General features: G+C 39.2%; 1 protein-coding gene across 1 annotated transcript; it reads right to left on the bottom strand.

Moving 5' to 3' along the window:
• Positions 1–5,961: 5,961 nt before the first annotated feature.
• On the bottom strand, positions 5,962–22,278 carry Vcam1 (vascular cell adhesion molecule 1). Its single transcript, XM_020154650.2, has 9 exons — positions 22,075–22,278; positions 21,258–21,533; positions 18,847–19,167; positions 17,109–17,375; positions 15,640–15,915; positions 13,595–13,915; positions 12,465–12,731; positions 9,978–10,244; positions 5,962–6,780 (listed from the first exon to the last, which is right to left on the bottom strand). The coding sequence occupies exons 1-9, from the start codon at positions 22,136–22,138 to the stop codon at positions 6,620–6,622; spliced, it is 2,220 nt and encodes a 739-aa protein (XP_020010239.1). The 5' UTR covers positions 22,139–22,278; the 3' UTR covers positions 5,962–6,619.
• Positions 22,279–23,985: the final 1,707 nt, after the last annotated feature.

Here is a 23,985-nt window from a genome sequence, read left to right on the forward strand (position 1 = left end):
ATAGGAGTGTGTAATATTAAGGGTTAACTAGAAAGTGTCCAGGCCACTTAAATAAGAGGAACCCAAACAAATAAGGAGAAACAGAACCTGATGAGATTGATACAAGGCTAAATAAACTCATTGGTTCATTTTTCTACCTAGGAGTGTGCAGTTGTTTTCAGTGCTGTAAAAGTGTCAACCTTGGCAAGAAAACAACAGAACACCCAGTGAAAACAGCTCCTGGAGTTTAAGTGGGCTTGATGTAAACAGACATATGCCACGTAGTGAGGTTCAATCAGTGACGACCACCTAGGTGAGAGTGTCTCATGAGAATGCAATGAAGCTAAAAGCTTCCCATTGCCTAGTGATGTCGTAGCTGTCAGAAGTCGCAGCAAAATGCATCCATCCTGCGTTTGTGATGATGTTGGTGAAACAAACCTCCTCTGCTGCCAGCCATATAAAAATATGTTACACGTTCCGTACGAGATACTTGGTAATAATAAATGACCATGCTACCAGGTCATGTGTTTACTCTACCACACTTTTATCTTTATTTCAGAGTATACTCCTTCTGTTTATTAAAAAAAAAATTAACTGTCAAACATCCTCAGGCAGGTGTCCTTCACATCCTGCAGGAGGCATTCCAGAGGAAAACCTTATTATCACAGATGATGACTCCACCATGTTACTGCCTCTGAGGACCCTCCAGGGGACAAGATGTGGAAAGGTTAAGACAGTGATACTGGTCCTGACCTGAGCAGGCCAGTGATACTGTGTACATTCATGTCTGGATTTTAACTAAAATGTTTAGAAGGCTAAACAATTGAATAGAAAATAAGCTTATAAAGAAGGATATAAAGAAACTAGATATTTTTGTACATCTGTACAAAATGTAAGCTGAGAGCTATTATAAATGAGTCAGAAAGTTTAAAAAAATTAAAAGATCACAAAGTAAAAAGTTGTAGTGAGCTAAGGTTAATTTGTAATTGGAGAAAGAATATTTCATATAAATCTAGGGTGGCCTTACATGTATGGTAATGTGCTAAGCTTTCACATGCCCTCCCCACTCACTCACTGACGCAGCCAGAGCAACTTCCAGGCCTGCAAGATCCGTTCATCCTGAGTGCCCCAAATAGCTGGGCCATTTTTATCTTTTATGCCAGACTTTGACTGTACCCTTTCTGGTTTTAGATACTCAAGTGCTTACCATTGTGACATAGTTACCTACAGTGGAGTATCCTTGCAATTACACACTATACGGGTTTGTAGCCTAAGAGAGACAGGGTCTACCACATAGCCCACGGGTGGATTTGTGTAAGTACACTCTATGACATTTGCCTAACAACCTGCTTCTTAAAACCCGTAACTCAATCACTAAGTGATATATGACTCTATTCTTAAAAATTGCTAACTACTACCTATGACCTCAAGTCAAAGTAATTCTGTTCATTTCTGCTATGTTTTTAAGGTCCATATTTAATAATATTTCTTGTTGGATCTTTAGCATGATAGCATTCAATGTTCTGATAACTGGGTGAATTTTAATTACATGGAAGTCGGATTAAGAAAAGTAGTCATAACATTCTTAATTACAAATTCTTTTTTTTAAAATTCTTTCATACAGACTGAAACTTTTGTTTGAGAAAGTTATTTGAAATTGTTCACAGTACAGTTCAAGGTAGGAGCGACTCACAGGACCCACCTTGTCTCACAAAGTCAATGTCGTCTCGTTCTTTTTCTTTCCAAGCGTGAAGCATTGCCTTTTTATTGACATAATCAGCTTCTTTCACTGCTTCATGACCACGCCCCCAAGAGTTGCTGCCAACAAAGAAACAACTGGACCCCATGAAAGGCTCTCTCCCAAAGGCATTGTCCTTCCCTGTATAACTGGCATTTGATACCACTCAATTTGTTACACCCTTCTCAAGGAAGCCTTACAAATAAGTCCCGTTAGGAGCTGTTCTCTCTGAAAGCAGCAAAGCCTGAAAGCCACTGCACACATTTTTTTTCAGAAGTGAAATTTTCATAATCATTGTGACTGAAACAAAAGACATTACAAATGTCCTTTGCCTCTCTGCAGGAAAGTGGTTACTCTGAAACTCTAGTGGGAGCTACTTGCCAGTGTTGGGATTCATTTAAGTCTCTTATTTATCTTCTCAAGGCTCTATTTAAGGTTGATTAGGCAAGGGTTGAAAAGAAGACATGTAGGCACTTGTTTAGCTAAATACAAAGAAAGAGTCTCAAAAATAAAGTAGGAAAACGTCACCAAAGGCACATGTGTAAATTTTCGTAGAGCCCTCTGCTTAAGAACTGGAAGAGACCTTAAAATGTAACTAGCCCAAAATCTTAATTTAACATACAAGAACGCTGAAGGTCCTTCCTACAGAAGATAAGTGCTCCAACTCTTACTTCCCTAATAATTTCAGTGCTCTCTGTAATTGATATCTGCATTTTCCTCAAATTTGCAATTGGCAGAGTAAAGCCTGGGGATTCCTTTATGGCAAGCAGATAAAAAGAAAAGTTTCTGTGTTAAACTGTTACTTGAATCTGTATCCCTCAGAAAATTGTTGTGAGCCTGCACAGCTACTCTTTATTTAGAAGGAACATTTAAAAAAATTATAGGGATGTATTCATTGTACAGGGGGAATTCATTGTGATAACTCCATATAGGCTTCTATTGTACATTGGTTTGATCACCCCCATCGTCTCTCCCCCTCAACTCCCTCCCCGCCCCACTTAAAGCAATTGCAAGAGGTTTCTTAGTTCTGTTTCATACAGGTATTTGAAGTCCATCAACCACATTCGCTCACCTTAATCTCCTTCATTCACCCTCCCCCTCCCAATAGTACCCCCTACACGCACTGTACCTGTCTTTCATTGTTAATTTCTAAGTCAATGTTCAAAGGCATTTCTCAATGGGTCCCCACTGTGGCTGTGCTTTACTTTGGTCCATTCAACCCCTTCCTTTACTCTTCCTTACCCCTTCCCTCCCTCACCTCATTTTTCAGCATCTTTCAGTGCACATCCTTATATCCTCTACCTTCACAGATGTTATGTTTTATACTGTTTTGCTCTGTCATTCTTCTTTCCTTTCCCTCTTTCCCCAAGTTCCATAGACTAGTTCCACTATTACAGACATATTCTACAAGTAATCTTGAGTCTGTTTAATCCAGACAAGAAAGGCTGATGGTAGTGGCTTCATGAGGCAGACTGCCATGAAGTTTTTCAATCCATTAATTAGTCCTGGTTTGACAGACACAGTATCAGAGTAGGAGAGGGGAAATTCCTATAGCTGAGGACCAATGCTACCAAAAATGAACAACCAGATTTGAATCCATTTCTAGGGAAATCAGACTACAGAATGTATTGTGAGAGAGTTCACTAGTAAAGTGTTTGTGTTCACCCCCAAATCATTTACCATTTTTTCTAGCAGAATATTAGGAAAGGAATGAGAGAGTCTCATGTTTAAATTTGTAGATAATATGAAGGAAATCTCCTGCAGGGAGAGCTCTGGAAAGTGTGTCCTAGGTTTCACTGTGATGCAAGTCAGCCAGAGAAACTCGACAGCAACCATTACGAATCACCCCCACCTTGTCAGGGACAAAGAGAGTCAGGGACAGAAATTCTTCCTAAACATCTGTCAACTACTGGTCAGCCTTACCTATCTTCCTAAAGATACTCTTAACCAAGATGAAGAAGTGGAGTCTTCTCTGTTCCCAAGTCAAGAATGATTCACTTCCCTTTTCTTCCTTCCACCCCATTCCCCACAACTTCTGGGACACAGAGAATCCAGCTCTGGTTCTGAGGGGATTTAATGAAATACCTTGAGCTGTTGGCAAGGCCTGAGGCTCAGTAAAATCTCAGGTCACGCACAGGCATTATTGGCATTATTCCTGCAAATGAACAGATTTATAGACACCTGTTGAATAGAACAGGGGATGGGATAGGTGTTGACAGTGTCAGGTGTGGCCTCTCTGTAGGCCTTGGCTTGGCTCACAGGAGGCTTCCTGGTGTTTGCCAGTCTCCCCATGCTGAGCTCTCTCCTTCACTCCATTTCCCATGGGGTCTAACCACATGACTCTCCTTCCTGCTACCTGAAGGCAGATGAAAGATGGGGTGTGGGCTTAGCAAGGTCGCTGCTTCTCCCTCTTCTCTTCCCCATACACAGATTCTATGCCCTCCTTTCCTGTAGACCGTTGACTTTCAAGAATTTTTTTGATTAAGTGTAAATTTCATTAAAATTACCACCACTGTGATCAAGCAACTGAACAAAAACAGCCCAAAAAATGTTCTCTTGGGTCCCCATCCAGTCACTGTCACACAAAGAGTAAGTAATATTCTGATTGCTAACACCATGTATTAATTGTTCTGGCTTTTAAGCTATACATACGTGAAACCAAATGGTACCTGCCCGTTTAGACATGATTTTACTCAATATTGTTTTTGTGAAATTCATACATGTTGCATGTATCCATAGTCCAAGAAACTACATTTGAAATTTGAAAAAAGTCAACAGTTGAAACTCTTCCAGGAATGGGGGGAGGAGGGAGGATAAAGGAGGATGATGGAGGGGTGAATTCAACTATGATATATTGAAAGAACTTTTGTAAGTGTCACACTGTACCTTCAGTACAACAATAATTTTAAAAAGAGGGGGGAAAGTGTGCTAACTATTCTTTCTATTTGTATTTTTATACCAATCTAAAATCCCCTTGTAGCAATGTGATAAAAAAAAGGGGGGGGACTCAAAAACTCAAAAAGAAAAAAGAACAAAATTAATGCATAAAGATTTTATCTTCTAAAAGGTGCAATTGTTAAAAATATCCTTTGATTTTGCTAGCATACTCATAGTATACATGATTTTCTTTTATGCATTGAATGTGCATTTATAATTTCAAGTAGATTATTTTAAAATATTTTAAGCCAGGCACAAATGACTCATGCCTGTAATCTTAGCTACTCAGGAGGCTGAGATTAGGAGATTTTTGCTCAAGGCCACCCCAGGCAAACATTTCACAAAACCCTCTCTCACTGATTTGCTGGTGGTGGTGGTGTATGCCTGTTATCCCTGGTTGCAGAAGGTTGAGATCAGGAGGATCACAGTTCCAGGTTAGCCTATGCAAAAAATTTGTTAAGCTCTAGAGAAATTATTACACATTTGGTAAATTTTTGTCCATGTTAACCAGGAACATGTACAATAATGTTTACAGAAGCTTTTTTGGCAATAGAAAAGGCAGAAAGGAATTAAAATCAAGAAAAGGAAAAGACTAAACACAGCAGCCCAAATACCCATCAATAATAGAATGGGTAAATAAATTGGGACAAAGTCTTATAGTGGAATAATAGTACACAGCAATGAAAAACGAATGGCCTATAACTATACACAACAATGTAGATGAATTATGCAAGAAAGTAATTTTGAGTGAAAGAATAAAGTCACAAGGCAAATGTATCATTTGATTGTATTTATGTAAAATTCAAAACTGGGCAAAACTAAATAATGTACTACTTAGGAAAACTTACATAGGTGTAAAACCTCCCCGAACAGCAGGAGAAGGATCACTGTAGAAGTCAGCATGTATGATGGTTGCTGCTCAGCGAGGGAGAGAGTTGCCATCCGCATGTGGTGTAGAAGAGGCTCTCAAAAGCAGTAACGCTCAGTCTTGGACTTTGTGATCTGCACATAGACATTCCTGATTGCTCATTGACCTGTGTGTTCATTTGTGCTCGTGCTTTGATGTATGCTGTATATTTTTTAATTAAAGAAATTGTAAAATCCAAGGACACCAAATCAGGTATCTCAATTCATTCGGTTAAAAGGGCACCAAGAAATCTGAATTTTTATCAACTTAGTTCCCATGGTCATTTTGATCAAAGTAGTCAAAGGACCACATTTTGAGTATTTTCAGAGTTTGAAGTTGTCACCCTTGGAACTTGGCATCTCCCAAAAACTTACAACATAATTAAATGAGCACACAACTCTTCCAGTTCCAAAAATTATTACTTTACTATACAAAACACAAAACATTTACAAAGGAAAATCAAAATAACTGCATTTTAAACCAAGTTAGTCAAGTTACAAAGATTTCAATGAACAATCATCATAAAACATCTCCTTACCATGCCGTACCATACAGAGAAACCCGGTCAACCATACCATCAGTTGAGGTATTTAGTACCTGAAAGTCAACCCAGTGCCCTCTTTGTTTATAATTTTCCTATAAAAAAAATAAGACCCTGGCTTTTTTTTTACACCTGAAATTATTGTCAATAGAATTCATAGGATCCAAATTTTGTTTAAAAATTTAAAACATAAGAAAGATAATACTAGTCAGCTGCCAGTCAATATTAACATTAAATTTTCCTAAGATGCATTAAGTTATAACAGTCAGTCCAAACAGCACTGTGAGCTGAATATAGAGTGCTGCTATACCAAGCAAACTTGCCTTGGCATAATTTTATTTTACATATGTACAGGTCATGTCATTATATGTACACATCTGAGAATCCCTTCCTGTCATCTCGTCTCAAGGGCAGTGACTTTTTTTGCTGCATTCTCTGTGAAGTCTTTTGCTCTTGATGGTGGAACGATGATTTGGTCTTACAAATCGTGTTTCCGGGTGAACCTTTCAGGTGTTAGCTACACTTTTGCTTTCTGTGCCTCGACAAGACTGTATGATCCTTTCATGTTGGCTTTTCTTGCAAAGTAGATAAGCATCCCAATGGCAGGAATTATTAGGGAGGAAGCACAATAGAGCACCAGAAGTTCAGGAGAAAAATAATCCTTGTTATTTACTCTTCCTGGAAAATAACCAAAGGGATGCAATTAATGTCCAGTACAAAAAGAAATCTTTTAATAATAAGTGTTTTATTATAACAGTACAAGTAGTTCTCCAAAGAGATGGAAATCAAAAAGTGATGAGAGACTTCAGGACCCCAAATTCATATTTCTCTAAATTATCAAAATAACTAGTTAGTGGTTGCTATGTTCATGGCGGAACTAAACAAGACAGCTGTTGACTTCTACAAACTTGAATAAAAAAGATTCAGTTTCGGGTGTAAAATGGAAGGGAACGTGCAAGACTTTAGGGAGCTGTCATAAGAGCAGGAATCAGAGAGGGGTGCTTGTTTGATGATTAAAGTACTGGGATTTTAGTCATCCTGAATTGAAATGACTCACCAGTTCTCCAAAAATTCCTCGTAGCATTTACAATGTGACCGTTATCGTCACATATAGTGAGACAGTAAGAGGGAGAATTCTCGTTGAAGGTGTGCATATGCTTATGTGTTATGCTTTGTATGTCCAAAGCAGGGGCATCTTAATATGTGTCATTTCTCGTCAGCATTTATGTCCTCTCTGACTTACTGAAGGTCTTTGATAGTATTGTGTGTCAGCGTAAACATTACTCACTCTGATCTACGTCTCCCCTAAACTAAATTAAGAACACTAACATACTCTCAAACCACCCGCCATAATTTCTCCTAATAGCCCCCATCATAGCTTCTGACTAACGTGTGTCCATATGATTACCTGTTAAATTTGGTGCCTTCTGCTGACTGTAAGCTACATAAAGACAGGGATGTCTGGTTTTTTTTGGTCTACCACTGAATAGCCATCACTTAACGTCACTACTTGGCATAAAGGGTACTTGTAAAATCTTTTTTGAACGCTGATTTTTTTTTCTTTTTAAATCTGTCATTTTGCCATTTAATCATAACTAGAGTGCAGGAGATAATAGTAGACAAAAATTTTTAAATTAGTAATCTTCCTACCCTACTGGGAAATCATCTGACAGCAACACTATTGTTTAACATCTGAACCGTGTAAGGACATCTGCAAAGAACACAACATTGCTTCTGTCTACACTTTGTTCTCACAGCACTGCGTGATGGTCTCACGATTAAATTTCACTAAGTGGTGTATGTGTTGCCTCAGTCCTGGCAGGAAGTAGTAATCTGTCTTTGGGCATCACTGCATTCCTTCTGGAGCTTTCTAAACACTGAAAGTCACCCAAGTAGAAAAGAATCATTAGTATCAGATGATGTGAAGTGAGTTTTTTCAAATTACTGAACAAAAAACACTTCATTCTAAACTTAATGATATTTGCCTCATTTTTCTATTTTCTCTGGTAGAGTTGAGCTAATCAAAGTATTAGAGTAATATTTTAATGGGGTATTCATCATCATAATTGTGACTAAGTATCAGTATTGATGACATACGGGGCAAAAATATTTCTAACCCTACTATTTTCCTTTCAACTTGATAAATGCTATCTTTTGCCTTCCAGTTTTTCCCTCAGGCATCCACAGAAAAACAGATTCACTATTGAGTCAATTGCCAAGGCAATCTTTTAATAAGATTTTCTATTAGTTATATAAACACTGAAAATCTCAGACTACTCCTGACCATTTCCATCAATCGAATAAAGTCAAGCCAAGATGAAACAAAATAATTTAAAAACCCAGCAAAACACAAAGGAAAATGAATTCAAAATCTCCCCAAATGTCGAACTTCGGTCTTCCATTCATTTCCAGCTGTTTTAAACCATAGTCATTGTGAGGAATGAATTTGCACTTCTAGCTGAGTGCCTAATATTCTTTGTTCATTTAAATAATGAATAAAGAGTAGCAAATATGTAAGTGATTAATTTAATAAAGCAATTAGAAAAGAAATGCATGAAAGAGAAAGAGTTTAAGAGTGAAGAAGAAGCTTTAATGTCTTAATAAAATGTTCAGAGTTCAGTTTCTGGGGCTAGGGTGAATTACAAGTGGTCAGAGGCATCCAGAATTAAAGAAAATAAGAAGAAATGAATTTCATAACTGAGACTTCAACTTGTCTAGAATCATCCCCAACCTCACTGGAAGCACTTATCCCATAAACCCCTGTGTGGTTCTGGGTGACACCATACAAGGTAAGAACACACAGTGACTTTATTGGCTAGGTCAGCTCTTCAGGATCACCACTGCCACTGAGTGACTGTCAGTTTTGGATGTAATTAGGATGTTTCTCCTTTAACATTTCCAGAAGGCTGTATTGATAATGCTATGTTTTGAGGAGGTACAGCAAAGACAGAAAATGTATGGCAAGGCTGGTAATCTTGAAAAACTTGGCCAGGTTAGTAACTTTTTACTTACTTTTTGACTTTGGCTCTGATTTCTCTACATTGACAAGTAGTTGCTAACTCTGATAGTCCACACCAGACCTCTTACGAGATGGCATTTATTTGCAGGACTATTCACTCAGCAGCCAAGAAGTGCCCCAACTACACAATAGGAGCTCATTAGTGTGTGAGAAGTGTGAGACTGATTAGTGAAGGCTGACAGAGTTCCCTTATTCCAATCAGATCAACAGATCCTACTTGCTGTGCATTCACAAGAGGGAGTAAGACATTAATCCCCTTCCCCCACCATGTTTTTTTTTTTCTCATGAGGCCATTGCCCACTGTCTCTCTCTCATCACAATAGGGTAGGGGTGGAGGCATGGGGTTATTCTATAGTCTAGAGATCTTTTTGTGTTACTAGGATCAAGATTGCCATTCCTGATTGTCTTGAAAAGAATCACTCAAGAAAATATGAAGCGACTCCACATGTTCAGAAAACAGCATTCCTTCCGGTAGGAAGGAGGGTCTGGATAGAATTCCTTTTTTCCGATGGGCCTCACCTGCTTGTTTAGTTTCCCTGTAACTAAAAACCATGGAAAGGTTTTGAAAATATGGCGAAACACTTAGCAAATCCAAGGCCTCAGAGACCAATGATGAATTGTCAACTTTGAGAAAAAGCACATGGGAATTCCACTTTCAGCAACGCTTCACGTCAACTTCCTCGCTAAGCTCTGGAAGATAGAACAGCTGTTCCTAATTATTTCAGGACCTAACCACAGTCAACACGAAATTCAGCCTCATTTTGCCAGCCCACTCACCTAATATGAGAATGTCATTAGCACGCACAGAACCTCTGGACAATCACACACCCACACAAAAGTAAAACGAAAAGCACACCTTTAACATCAAGTGTTAAACTCCTCGACTGGGAGCCGACTTCATTTTTCGATTCGCACTCGTACACGCCTGCATCCTGCAGCTGGGCTTTGCGGATGGTGTACGCGCCATCAATAGACTTCAGCACCGTGTCCCCCGACTCCGCTTTTTTCTTCAGGATTATCCAAGTCTCTGGAACATTTGCACATGTGCAGGAGATAATGACGGTATCTCCTTCCTTGACGCTCTCAGAGGGAAAAGCTGTAAGCTGCATGTCTTTTGGAGAAACTGAAAAGAGAATTGAAAATGTACTTCTGATTGAGTGAAGGATAAAACCACTTCCGTATTAATCTAACGACACCAACAGTAGCCACCAAGGAGCTTGCTGTTTGCGTGAAATGTTAGGAAAGACGAGTGAGGAAGTCAAGCATTTACTGAATTATTGCCAGTGACGTGGCAACTACTTTTTGCCATGGTTCTAGAGGTTGAAATCAGGGCTTTGTCTTCCCAGGTAGACACTCTGCTATTTGAGCCACTCCACCTGCCTTTTTTGCCCTGCTTATTTTTCAGATAGGGTCTTGCTTTATGCCTGGACTGGGCTGAACCTGTGTAGCTGGGATGACAGGTATACACCACAGCACCCAGCCATTGGTTAAGATGAGGTCTTGTGAACTTTTTTGCCAGGCTAGCCTGCAATCTTGATCTCCCTGATCTCCACCTCCCAAGTAGCTAGGATTAGTTTGAGCTGCTGTGCCTGGCTAATAATTGTGTCTTATGCTTTTTCCACGCCCCTTAATAGAATTCTTTGGCTTAGCCAGCACAAAGAATAGGTATTCAATAGCCATAGAATTCAACCGTGAAAAAAATTAAAAATTTTTGTCACACTGTGTACCAAACTTTCCCTTGAAGTACAAAGGTCTCTGCAGACTTCTGAGTTTTGAGCTAGATCCTCCCAGAAGGAAATGAAGTTGTACAGAGATGGGCTTTATGCTTTCCTTAACAACATAGTCACCATTTATCAAGTTCCAAACTCTGCTACAACCCTGACAGGAAAGTACCAGATCACCATTTTATAAAAGACATTCCTGGTAAGGTCATCTATTTTTTTATTTTATTTGAGACTCTTTCCCCACCCAAAGCCACAGTGGCATGACATCCATCCTAAAGGGTTTTTGCCTTTTTTTTTTTTAAGGGGAGGTTGGTTGTTGTTTTGTTGTGTTGCTGCTGTTTCTTGAGATAAGGTCTCCCTATGTATCCCAGGTTAGCCTCAAACTTGTGATCCTCCTACTTTAGCATCTAAAGGTTTTCTTTGAGGTTGTACATTATCCTTCCAATGTTCTTACTATAAAATATAAATCAAATGGTAGAGCGCCTGCCTAGCAAGCACCAGGCCCTGAGTTCCAACCCCAGCACTGCCAAAAAATTATAGATGGAGAGAGACAGAGAGGAGAGGGATCACTGAAATGACCTAACAAGAAATCATTAATATTTTGGTGGGACTAGTACCATAAACACAAGCGATACAAGAGTAAATGACAGCCTTGGAGAAGAAAAGTACCCCTAATGCTCCAAAGGGAAAGTGTGGGGACAATCCCAATAGATCACTTCATGATTTTGTTCTTCAATGTGCCAAGTAGAGCTTGTTTTGCTCACAGCCTTGGGTCTTCATCCTGGAGAGGACAGACACACATCTGATGACTTGACCCACTCCAGTGGTTTGATGTCACCAGGCACCAGGGCACCATCACTGATACTCTTAATCTCTGAATTTATTAAAGGTGCCTTCCTAGCCTTGTAAGCAAATATTAACAGGCGTCTTGTGAGATTATCCCTCATGGCCCAGTCTAGCCCGATATGGTGGTTTTAAGCCTTCACAGCTTCCAAATACATGTATCTCTTCCTAGCCTTACTTTAATACTGTAAGGAATGCCACAGGGTCACTGGGCTAACTTGAGGTTAAGAGAATTTGGAGGTAAGTGACTTGGCCTGGTTCATGAGAAAGTACCATTAAAGGAGCTCTTCACGTGTAGTATGCATCATGAACGCTTTAAAAACCCTCAATACTCTTTTTTCCCTGGTGCTGGGGTTTGAACTTTGGACTTCAGGCTTGCTAGGCAGGTGCTTTACCACTTGAGCCGTGCCTCCAGTGCCCTTTTTAGCTCTGGTTATTTTGGAGATAGGGTCTCATTTTTATCCCAGGTTGGCCTAGACTGTGATCCTCCTACTTTCGGCTTTCCACTGCTGCTGGGATGACAAGCATGGAACACCGAACCTTATTGGTTGAGATGGTGTATCCTGAATTTTTTTCCCGGGGTGACCTCAGACTGTGATTCTATTGATCTCAGCCTCCCAAGTAGCAAGGATTACAGGCATGAGCCACCAGTGCTAAAAACCTTCAATACATTTTTAAAGTAAAAGTTTTTGCTTCCAAAGAGGATTTTGTTCATAATCAGAAACATAATATAAAAGGCACTACTAATGATTACTCAAAAATCACACTCTGCTCACCTTGGATGATTAATTCAACTTCTTTTCTGCTTATTCCAGCCTGGTTAATCCCTTCACACACATAAATGCCAGAATCTTCCATTTTTGTAGAAGGTAAGGTGAGAGTTGTATTCTCAGAAAGGGGCTGAACATCCCCATTATTTAGCTGTCTACTCCACAGGGTTTTTGGAGCTGGAAAGCCATCACTGTAGCATGTCATATTCACAGAACTGCCCTCCTCCAGGATAGAGGAGGGGCTGACCAAGATGGTAGGATCTTTGGGGGCGACTGAAAAGGTAGAGACACTTGTTAGTTTGACATGCTTAGGCCCTGAGTTCCAAAGAGTTTTAAAAGTGTTGCAAAACTATTATGGATTCAGTGGATTGGAAAAGTTTATAAATCTTGATAACTAGCACGGGAGGTTTCTGTCCCCGCTTACTTTGGGTGATGCAGAATAATAGATAAAACATGGACAAAGGTGGGTATTTTCTAGTGGAAGTAAGTTCTACAGAACTCTTTTACTACCAGAGCATGGGTGGTCAGTGATAGAATCTTGCCATTTGATGCATTAAGCATGACTGTTTCTTATTTGAGTCTCCTCTGTGTATAAACAGAATCTGTTTTTCTACCCATTGAATCTGGCTGGCCTTTGGACTCACTTAGACCAGAGGAATGTGGATGAATTGACACCATGGGACTCCCAAGCACACAGCTTTAGAGGCTGCCTGCATTATCACCTCCCTGAAATGTTGCAAATGCTGTGCTCTGGAGAGTAAACGTCGCTACCTCCCCTAAGGATGACACTACGTGAAGATAGGGAGACCCCAGACATGTACTCAAGGCCATCTGAGTCCATCCACCCTGATGATCATTAACTGAACACGTGTGAATCAGTTCTGCTGATACCATGCTGAGCAGAATATCTGCCCAGCTGGCATTCCTGAATCCCAATGCATAGAATCATAAACAAATAAATGGCTATTATTTTACATTTGGGGGATGGCTTGCCATGATCATTATTGTTTGGACTTTTCTTTTTGGTTATTGTTTTTGCACGGAGTTTTTAGCTGTTAACCTTCTGCTAACTTTTGCCTGGCAAACATGGTGAAGAAATCCATGTTAAACAGTGGCCATACCGTGTGCACACTTACCGTTGACATAAAGGGTCTGTGTGTTCTGCCTTTGTTTGGGTTCAGATTCCATTTCACCAATATGTAACTTAGCCTGACAAATAAGAACTTTTCCAGAATCTTCAGGGCTGGGGGTGAAAGTCATTTCCAGACTTCTGGTCTCTAGGGATTTCATGTCCGTTTCCTCCAAAAAGTGCTTATTCATCAGAACAGCCTCCCCCTTCAGTAGTCTAATTTCCAGATGGTCAAGGGGGTACACATCAGAAACCGTACAGCTCACCGTGGCAGGGTTCCCATTCACCAGCAAGCCACTCATCTCAATTTCTGGATCTCTAGGGAATGCTGCAAATGTCAAGCAAAACTTACGCTTTTCTTAGACATTCAAAGGAAAACTGAGTTAAACTCTATTAAGTGCAAAGGTTTCAAAATGATAGCTTTAACTCAGCTGAAGGAGACTGACCTGAACACTCACCTAATGACATCAAGTTTACACACATAACTATAATGTTAGTTAAAGAGAATGCTGGGAACAAAAATACACAGTACAACAAGGAATGAATTTTTAACTGCCTATTTTTCTCTTCTTAAGATGCCATCTTGTTGAGCTCCTGCGTGATGTTTTCTAAGCATGCTTCGTTTTTTGTCATTTTATTTATTAACTCTATGTGTCAGATGTTTTAAGTAATATCAATATACTGAATGCTTAGTGTGAACTAATCCCTCAGGATATTCATCATGTCAGTCTTCAAAGCTGCCTGATAAAGTTGGTATTATTTACCTTATTTTATAGCTTAGGAAAACTGAAACTTTCAGCGTTTAAGAGACTTTTCATTATGCATCATACTTGGTAAGTCCTTGAGCTAAGCTCAAAATCCCTGTTCTCTGACCTCAGAATCCAGGCTCTGCAGCTTCTTGATGCCACATGAGACCCACAAGGCAGTTCTCAATCTAGACAGTTTAATAGCTAATGACTGACTTTAGATAACATTTTAACTATTTCTCAGATAATTCTTGTGATTAAGGAAAGAACTTGTTATTTAGAATCTAATCCTTATAATAGCATTTATATGGATCAATAAATTGAGACTACAATAGCTATTGAGGGCAAATGAGAGTAATGCTTCAAAAACTCTCTTCCTCAAGCAAAATGTTGTTTTCAAATATTTCCGTATCACAATAAAGACTTGGGCACTGGTTCTCATTTCTCTTGGGAATGTGCCTGCATCAGCAGACTCTGGGTAATATGATAAGGCAATAAAATTTACCCTTCCTCTGAGAGATTTAAATCCCTTTACATGTGCACTTTCATTCTGCACTAAATCCTGAAGGGTAGCTCAAGTTTGCACAGGGTTTCTGGTGAAAAATCTTCACAATATGTTCTCTGGAGTTCACTGAATAAACAGGACAGGGTGACATCTCCAAAACAAAAAAATAACTTCATGGCCAGCTAGCATATTTTTTTCCTCACTCATTACAGACTGGGGAACTCTAGCAACACCAAGTTCATGCAGATTTGGAGTTCTTTTATTATGGTGTAGTAAGCCCTTGCTGTGTAAATCAGTTTTAAGATCTGGGGTTGCCTCCAACTTACTGCTACTGACCCTCCTCATCTCCAGTCCACTCTCTTTTTATTTTCAACTTTTCTCTGCTTCCCATTTTCCCCCATTCTACAGATCAGCTTTTCCAAAGTGCCTTTAATACAGTAGGCTCAGACTCTAGCCTCAACTTGAATAGCTGAGTGGCAATCACCTCTACAGTTATACACCTCATTTTCCCATGGAAGGAACGGGAAGGGGGCATGGAGTGTGATAAAATGCGTGATGAGACAGTGTGACAGACACAAACTAAGGATTGTACATTCTGTGTACATATGCAATGCATACTGCCCTTAAGATTTAGGCCAATTATGTTGCATTAAGCTGTTTTGTTTCAGAGACTTAGGAAGTATTTACAATGTTAAATTCTCTTCCTAAACAAATGAATCTCATTGCGTATCACAGACTCTAATTTTTTTCTTCCAATGGAAATGGAAAGCAAAACAATAACCAGTTCTGAAAGTCACTTACAGTAGAGCTCGATGTGGATTCCCTTCTCCTGTTTCTTACGTCCACATGTCACAGTACACAGGTAAGAGTGTTCATTCTCCAAACTCACAGGGCTCAGGGTCAGCGTGGACTCTGTCCCCTCACTCCTCACCTTCCCGCTCAGAGGGCTGTCTATCTGCGTTCTCCAAGAGAAAGAAGGGGACTCACAACCTGTGACACCACATGTCAGCACGACTGAGTCACCAATCTGAGCAGCAACCCAGGGCCCAGGGGAGATGTCGACAGTAAATGGTTTTTCTGGGAAGGAAAAAAAAAAAAAAGAACAAGATAAATAGCAGTTACGATTCTTTTCTTCTTTCATCATTTTCTTATATGTGACCTTCATTTATCCTGATGTCCTTTCAGCTTCTATCTGTGTCAAGAAAAAATTACTCCTTTCACTTTGGAACCATCAGGAATGAGACCACACCTTTTCAGGGTGAATCCATGATCGCCTAATCAGACGATCAGAATGAATGTAGATACAAATGTCTCAATAGAGTGGTCGGCATTGTTTCATGGCAATAATCCAAACTCTGCTTAGCTGTAGTTTGACAAGTTACTATAATAGTCAACAACAGCTCAAACAATTCTTGTGTGTCAGGCTTCATGCACACCACTTTACATATGTTATTGCATTTAATCTTGACAACAATTTCATGAGCTAGTGCTGTTATTTTCTCTTTGTCTTCACATTCTCTTCTCTATTGAGGCTGAGTTTGCAGCTACCTTATAGAGTTATGGTGAAGTCTGAGAACATACATAAAATGGAATATAGAACTCCTGCAAATATTATGGGTGCAATCAGCACATGGTCCCATCATTAATCCGGGACTCCATTCTCTTATCTGTAAATGGAGACTAAACCCTTAGTCATTTGTTGAAGATTATAGTTAAGTTATATTAAGTGCCAGGAACACAGCAGGTGTTTGGTAAATGCTGTTATCTAAGAACACCATGTAAAGCCCAACTCAGAATTAATAACTGACAGATTAGCAAGAGGGCTGAAGAAGAGACCAGATGCTAGGGATCACATGGAGATAGACCTGACAAGAGTTGGTGACACAAAGTGGGAGCATGAGTTCAGGAATATCCAGTGTGTAAGAGTTCTGTTCTTGGGTATTTAGAGTGAACAGAGAAGAGGACCAGGTATGGTAACATGAAACTGTCAACATCCATGGGGCAGAAGGAAAGGAGAAAGCCAAGGAAGAAGGCAGTGAGGAAATGATGTCGACTAGAAAAGAATCAGAAAAGCAGAGCCATGGAAGCCATGGGAAGAGAGACTTCCTAACAGAATGAGTGTGATAAATGTATACATTTGTGCTAAAATACATGATGATCAGATGGTCATCAATGAAAGACACAGAAACAATTTCAGCATTGAAATAGTGTCACTATGGCTCAACTCCAAACTCAGCAACTTTATCATTCTTCTTTCACTTTCTACTCACCTTGAACAATTAATTCCACCTCTTTTCTATTTCTTCCAATCAAGTTAACTCCTTCACACACATAAATTCCAGAATCTTCCATCCTCATGGCAATTAAAGTGAGAGTTGCGTTCCCAGAGAGAAGCTGAACATACTCATTATCTAATTTCTTGCTCCAGAAAATCTCTGGAGCAGGTAAGCCCTCACTAGAACATGTCATTGTCACAGAGTCACCTTCCTGCAGCCTCGTGGAGGGATGCACAGAGATAACTGTGTTCTTGGGTGAGACTGAAAAGGCAGAGCACAACATTAGCAATCACTGAGAATCACCTCCATCCAACAGGGAAATGTACTTCTGCAGACTGCGTGTACACAACTGCACAAACCTGACAAAGCCCGCCATTGCTACAAATGCTGAGTCGTGAAAAAAGTCACTCTCACTTCCGACTAGCTTGATTGAGTTACTTTTTGATGCTTGTTATTTTTATTTATTTATTTTGTTTGTTTGTTTGTTTGTTTTTTCCTTTTTCTTTTATTATTCATATGTGCATACAAGGCTTGGGTCATTTCTCCCCCTGCCCCCACCCCCTCCCTTACCACCCACTCCGCCCCCTCCCTCTCCCCCCCACCCCCTCAATACCCAGCAGAAACTATTTTGTCCTTATTTCTAATTTTGTTGTAGAGAGAGTATAATGCTTGTTATTTTTAGATGGACATAACTATTTAGACATTAAAAGGGGCCCTTAGAGTCTCCTACATAAGGAGAGAAATCCCATCTAAGTATCCTTGTGAAGAACTTATCCAAGTCAGCTCCAACACTGACTCAGCAAGGCACCCCATTGTCTTACAGAATGGTCCATCTGACTTTTGAACATCTGTAGTTATTGAGAAATTTCCCTATTGAGCTGAAATCTTCCTTTTTCGTAGCTAACTTTTACACATTGGTCACAGTTCAGCCCTGTGTTGTTACAGAATAAATTAAATCCTTTCACACACAACTGTCTTTTAGTTACTTAATTAGAGCTCCGGTTTCTAAGCTTTATCCTCTCTGGGGAAAATATTCCCTATCTTGATTATTCTTCTCAAAACATTGTTAAAAGCCCTTCCATCTGATTTTGGTTAAATATGTTTTAGTTGGTGCTAGTCCATTTAGATATAGTGTCCAAGGAAGAACACATTTTAGTCTAAAACAGAGCACAGTGAGTCCCCTTGTACACAATTCTAGGACACTAAGACCTCTTTAAATTCCGTGGCAGTCTCAAGGACATGAAAGGCAGTCAAACTCCATCACCTCCCCACCCAATGCATGTATGTACACATGAGTGCAGGCGTATATGCATGCACACACAGAGTAAGCACCCACTTTCTCAAGTTTCTATCTCTATGAAATAATACTTCAAGGCATAGTATAAGAGTTTACAAATTATGATTGAAAACATTTTATCACTTGAGCCTATTTCCTACTACCCAACTAGATATTATTATATTCCCCTTTGATAGACAGGGAAATAGAGAAATTAAGTAACCCTTGGTCACACAGTTGACAGAGCCAGGAATTAAACTCAAGTCTTCTCAATGTGAATCCACTGTTCTTTTCATTTCATAATACTACTGGAAAATACTGTGCTCACAATAAATAAGAACAAAGTGACAAACAGCAAATGAGTTTTTTATTAGCCTGGCTGCTAAGCACATATGTAACCAGGGTTGAATTCTCATTGACTTCCCATAGACTGGACCATACTATACAAATACTTACTGTAGACCTCAAGTTCTTTGGTAGTCTCCCTTTCTTTGGGCACAGAATCAATTTCATCAATGTGTAATTTAGCTCTGCAAACAAGAGCTTTTCCAATATCCTCAATGACAGGAGTAAAGGTTACTTCTAAACTCTTGGTTTCCAGAGACTTCCTGTCCATATCCTCCAGAAACTCCTCCTTCTTCATGAGATGGTCATCTTTCAATAAATCCATCTCCAGCCTGTCAAACGGGTATACATCAGGGACAACACACTTGACTGTGATAGGCTTCCCGACCTCTAGAGGGCCACTCAAATGAATCTCTGGATCCTTTGGGAAAGCTGCAAGACATGAATACATTAAGGGGGCTTTCTGCTTGGGTTGATAAAATGTCTTACTGCTCTAAAACCATGCAAATCAAATCTAATGTTTTTGTTAATGTCATATTAAAATAGCAGAATTAATTGTTTAAGTAGCTTTTTATACCTTAGAAGTAAGATTCAGAATTAACCACATAATAGAGGGTTCTTCAATTTTGATCTGTAAATATTAAAAGTTGTAGGTTGTTAGAGTAAAAGAAGAGAGGAAACCTTAACATTTATTGAGACTTGTATTTGTTGTAGATTTAGAATAAATGATTGTTTTATCCTCACAATAACCATAAGCGATAAGGACCATATTTCTCAGTTAAGAAAATTTGGATTATCATTTGTGCATCTTGCCTGAGGACACACACATGGTGAACACCAAAGCTGGGATTGAAATTTGAGATTTCTATTATTGCGGATTAATACTATTCTCTTGTTTTAGTCAGGAAAGACATAGTTCTATTTTACAATCTTTGCAAAGAATAGTTATGCAAGATATGCTAAGAAATTAAAAGTGACTTCAGAAAGATGGCTTTAAAAATGGTGTCTTTGACAAGAATTCATCCATCAGAAAGACAGATACTTCTGTGCAAGCTTTCAATGCTAGATTTTGCTTCCTGAGATACCTAACTCAATGCTCCAACCAGCACGCTACTGAGCCTTCTGGTCCAGAGGACCACACTGTCTCATCTCCTTCGCACTGGTTACTTTCTTCCTTATACTCTTGTCGTGATGGTAACACAGTGGTAAATTCAAAACTATGTAGTAAGAAGACAAAGGCCCCATGCCAAAGAATATTGCAACCAAATGCAGAATGGAGCAGAACTGCTGAACATAATGAAAAGCAGACATTCTTCCAGAAAAAGAAAAAGAAAAAGAAAAACCTCAGGCAACATAATTAAAGCCAGAAGGGTCTTCAGTTTTTCCTTTTTAAAATCTTCAATGGTTTGGTACTAGTGGGCAAAAGACAAGTAGAAATGATTTCTTATCTGAAAACATGGTATTTTTATTATTTCCACCAATTATTTCTGTTCCTCATACTCTGTAGGAAATATGCATATAATCCACACAATTTTATGACAGGTAATATAAGCACTTACACTTTTCCCTTTATTTACATAAGGGGGCCTTTCAAGGCGCTCAGGAGGCTGTACAGACATAAACTATTCATGTACAACAGCATAATTGAAAGCAGCTGGCTAGGCACAGTTCCTTGGGAAGCTTTAGCAACACATGGGGTTGAAATTCAATTAAGGTTACTGGGCAAAGTTGGGCTTTGGCCCAGTAGAAAGGAACCACTGTAATTATAAGATAATCAAATGAGGTTACCATATCTGAACATAGACGTTTTAGAAAAAGAGGCCATCAATAGCCAAAGGCAAATGACTTATATAAGGTTGGTCTTTTTAGTCTTCTTGCTAATTTTACTTGCTGAATTGAGAATGGAGTGTGATGCATTTTTGGTAGGCTGGTCCACTGAGGGTATTCATTCACATTAACGAGGTATACCTAACCCATTCTAAGAAGCCCTTTTGAATGTGAGCACCAACACTTTACGGCAACAACAAATTCCTGAATTTATCAACACCAAGGTCAAATGAGTGACATGTTTACAGACACTTTCATTGTGTTTAAGGAGAAACTTTTATACAGAAGCCTATCACTAAATTATAGATTTTGTCCTTAATCTTTAAAGTGATTGCAGGCACCAAACTGCATAAGAATAAATGAATGAAAATTCCCTGCAGGATAAAATTTATAAATCATTTAGATTTGTGAGCAAGTAAACATGGATGGATATAAACAAATGGAAATTAAAAAAAAATTAAAAGAACCTTCAAGATTTCATTTTATAGCTAAGGAAATTAGAACTCATGTCACCATATTTGTGACAGACATGGAAATAGAAGACAAAATTTGGGTTCCTGGTCTAGTGCTGGTCTCAGCTCTCTCTAGGTTTCTTGATGCCAGGTGTTTTCCAGCCAAGAATTTAGGCATGAATATCCTCTAACAATCTAAGGCAAAATTGAGAGCATAAATCAAAGATTTTTTAAAGCACTCACAGTAGATAGCCACCTGGATTTCTTTTTCTAGCTTCCCAGATCCGCAAGTTGCTGTACACAGGTAAGAGTGTTCATTCTCGAAACTAACAGGATCCATGGTCAGCGTAGACTTGGTCCCCTCGTTCTTCACCTTCCCATTCAATGGACTGTCTATCTGAGTTCTCCAGGAGAAAGATGGGGACTCACAGCCTTCCGTGCTACAAGTCAACATGATGGAGTTACCAATCTGAGCCAGAGTTCTGTATTCCGGGGAGGTGTCTATTTTAAAAGCTTGAGCTGCAAAAGCGAAAAAAGAAAACAAGCAAACTTACTGATTTGTCCAGTATTCTCTTTTCTTGTACAATGTCCAAAATACAGCCTGGCTAATCTCCTTCCTAAATTGCCCCCAAATGGACTGCAGGGTGACTAAAAAGCCCTGAAGCCACTGCCAAAGGTGTTGGAATCATCATCACTCATGAGAACTCTGAGTTCTGATCTTGGTGCCCATTTATCAAAGTCATTTTGTTATTCTCTAAGTTTGCCCTCATTATCAAGTACAGGAAACTGAAGAGATAGACCTACTACAGACAGAATCCGATTTTTTTTCCCATTTGACATTGGAAAAAAGATATCAAAACCCATCAATGTGCAGCCCAAACGATGACAATGCAGTGTTCTATTGCAAAACTCAATAGCACATTAAAAATTAGGTTAAATTAGGTTTTCCCATTGTTTAAAACCCTAGTGGCTTTCTTCACGTCCATAGTAAAGCTGACTAAAGCCAAAGCCAAGGCTTAAATGGAATGCTAACGTTTGAAATAGATCAAGAAGAACTTACAAGCTGCAAATACTATCCAAAGTATATTTGAGACTCCAAAGTTCACGGCCACCTTCCCAGGCATTTTAAGTAGCTGCTGTGCTGAGAAGATAATGGTTGGCAAACCCTTGTTTCTGCCCCACTTGAAGGAGCCTGGGAAGTCTTCAGCTCCTACAGCCTGCAAGGTTGATGTGAGTGAAATGGAAAGTCTGCTCTTTATAAAGGGTCTTGCTGCACAGGCAAGCAGAGGGAGGGAAATCCCTTCAAGGGGAAACCCGGGGCAGAGCCAGGGAAAAAAAGTTTAACTGACATCCAGCCAAGTTCCAGGATTAACCCCTTCCGTTAATCTCAGAGCTAAATTACTCTGTCCTGAAAGTACAAGACACTTCCAAGACTATAAAACACAGACTTTTTCTGATCTTCAACTCCAAAAGGATTTCTCTGCTGGAAAGATAGAGGACAATGCTCACTACAGAATGTACTGTTGAAATCCAATGGGGCAGGGGGTGGGAGCAGAGAGACACAGATTACACTACATACATTTAAACTGGATAAGTAACCACTGCCACAGGAACTAATTTTCTCCATTAAGAAAATGTATTTGCAGTTCTAAAATACATATTAAATTTTCTCTTTCAAGAAAAAAAAAATCCAGCACTCCCTTTTGATGAGTCACTTTTAAAAAGCAAGATAGCAAACCTCTTAATATTTTACTTTTTATTCATAAAAATAGTTTTTTTGACAAAAAAAATCAGCTTTCTGAAATGATTTTCTAGAATGGAAATAAAGGAATATAACTGACTATTAATGCAAAATAAGGGAAATAATTTTCTTATTTTTTTCAGAAAAGTTACCAACCTTTTGTTTCATTGCTGGATAATTGAAAGTCTTTTGCAGACTTGAGTGCAAATGTGTGGGATTTATCTGATAAATCTTTTATGATAAATCTCTCTGGCTGTGTGATTTAACCACAAACCCAATTAAAACATGAAAGACAACTTGGTTTCCCTACAGAAGAGGGATGATAACTAATGTTATATTATTTGTTTTCCTCCCAGTAAAATGAATTTTTAAAGCCTCAGTTAACTGACTGATTTAGTATTGCACAAATAGCCCAAGTCTTTGCAAAATGCTTGTCCATCAAAAAGAAACCGGAATGGAGACTTCCTTGTATTATACACACAGTTTACCTCCCCCATTGGGTTATCAGTTCCTTTCATGGCCAGACCCAGTTCTTGTTCATGGTTGTTTCTATCTCTACAATATCCAATGCATGACTTTGCACTTAGTGGAAATGCAAAACTAAATATTAAAAATCTGGAAAAGAAACTTCCAAAATATTAATAATATGTAAGTACTACATGAGAAAAGTTTTAAATTCTACAAGACAATTCCAAAGCTCCCACCCACAGCTATGTGGAAAATAAATAATCCTGTACTATGTGACAAAGTCCACATGTGAAGTTTGCCCCCACATGTCTGGAGAGGCTTCAGGGCCTCCCCTGGGGTATTGATGTGGCTTCCAGCATGAGGCAAAGAGAGAAAAATGCAGTGGAAGAATATATTCTAAGGTTAGGATGATATGTAAGTGCAATTTCACCCATCAAATGTCTAGGGATCACACAGGTGAATTCAAGCCAAATTAGCTGGCAAACAGTAGCCTAGAGGACCTTCAGCACGTTTGTGTCACTGAAGATTATCAGCATTGTGAGAGTTCACTGCTCAACTTTAGGATGGATCTAAAGGCTGTTAAGGAGTAATACATTTCTCTGAGGCTCAAAGACAAATGACCAATAGAATCCACAAGGGAGGGCTGAGGATAGGTAAGACGCCTAAAAAACTAGCTAGCATTTGTTGCCCTTAATGCAGAGAAACTAAAGCAGATACCTTAAAAGCAACTGAGGCCAATAGGAAAAGGGGAACAGGAACTAG

The sequence above is a fragment of the Castor canadensis genome, chromosome 12, assembly GCF_047511655.1.
Source record: "Castor canadensis chromosome 12, mCasCan1.hap1v2, whole genome shotgun sequence".
Lineage (NCBI taxonomy): Eukaryota > Metazoa > Chordata > Mammalia > Rodentia > Castoridae > Castor > Castor canadensis.

Bases quoted from the DNA above. Each gene is read 5' to 3' on its own strand.
- Vcam1 (XM_020154650.2), bottom strand. From the start codon at position 22,138: ATGCCTGGGAAGGTGGCCGTGAACTTTGGAGTCTCAAATATACTTTGG. The intron at 13,916-15,639 runs GTAAGTGACTTT...TGACATTTGCAG, and splicing joins AATCCACATCGAGCTCTACT to CATTCCCTAGAGATCCAGAA. The intron at 10,245-12,464 runs GTGAGCAGAGTG...TTCTCTTTTCAG, and splicing joins AGTTGAATTAATCATCCAAG to TTTCTCCAAAAGACATGCAG.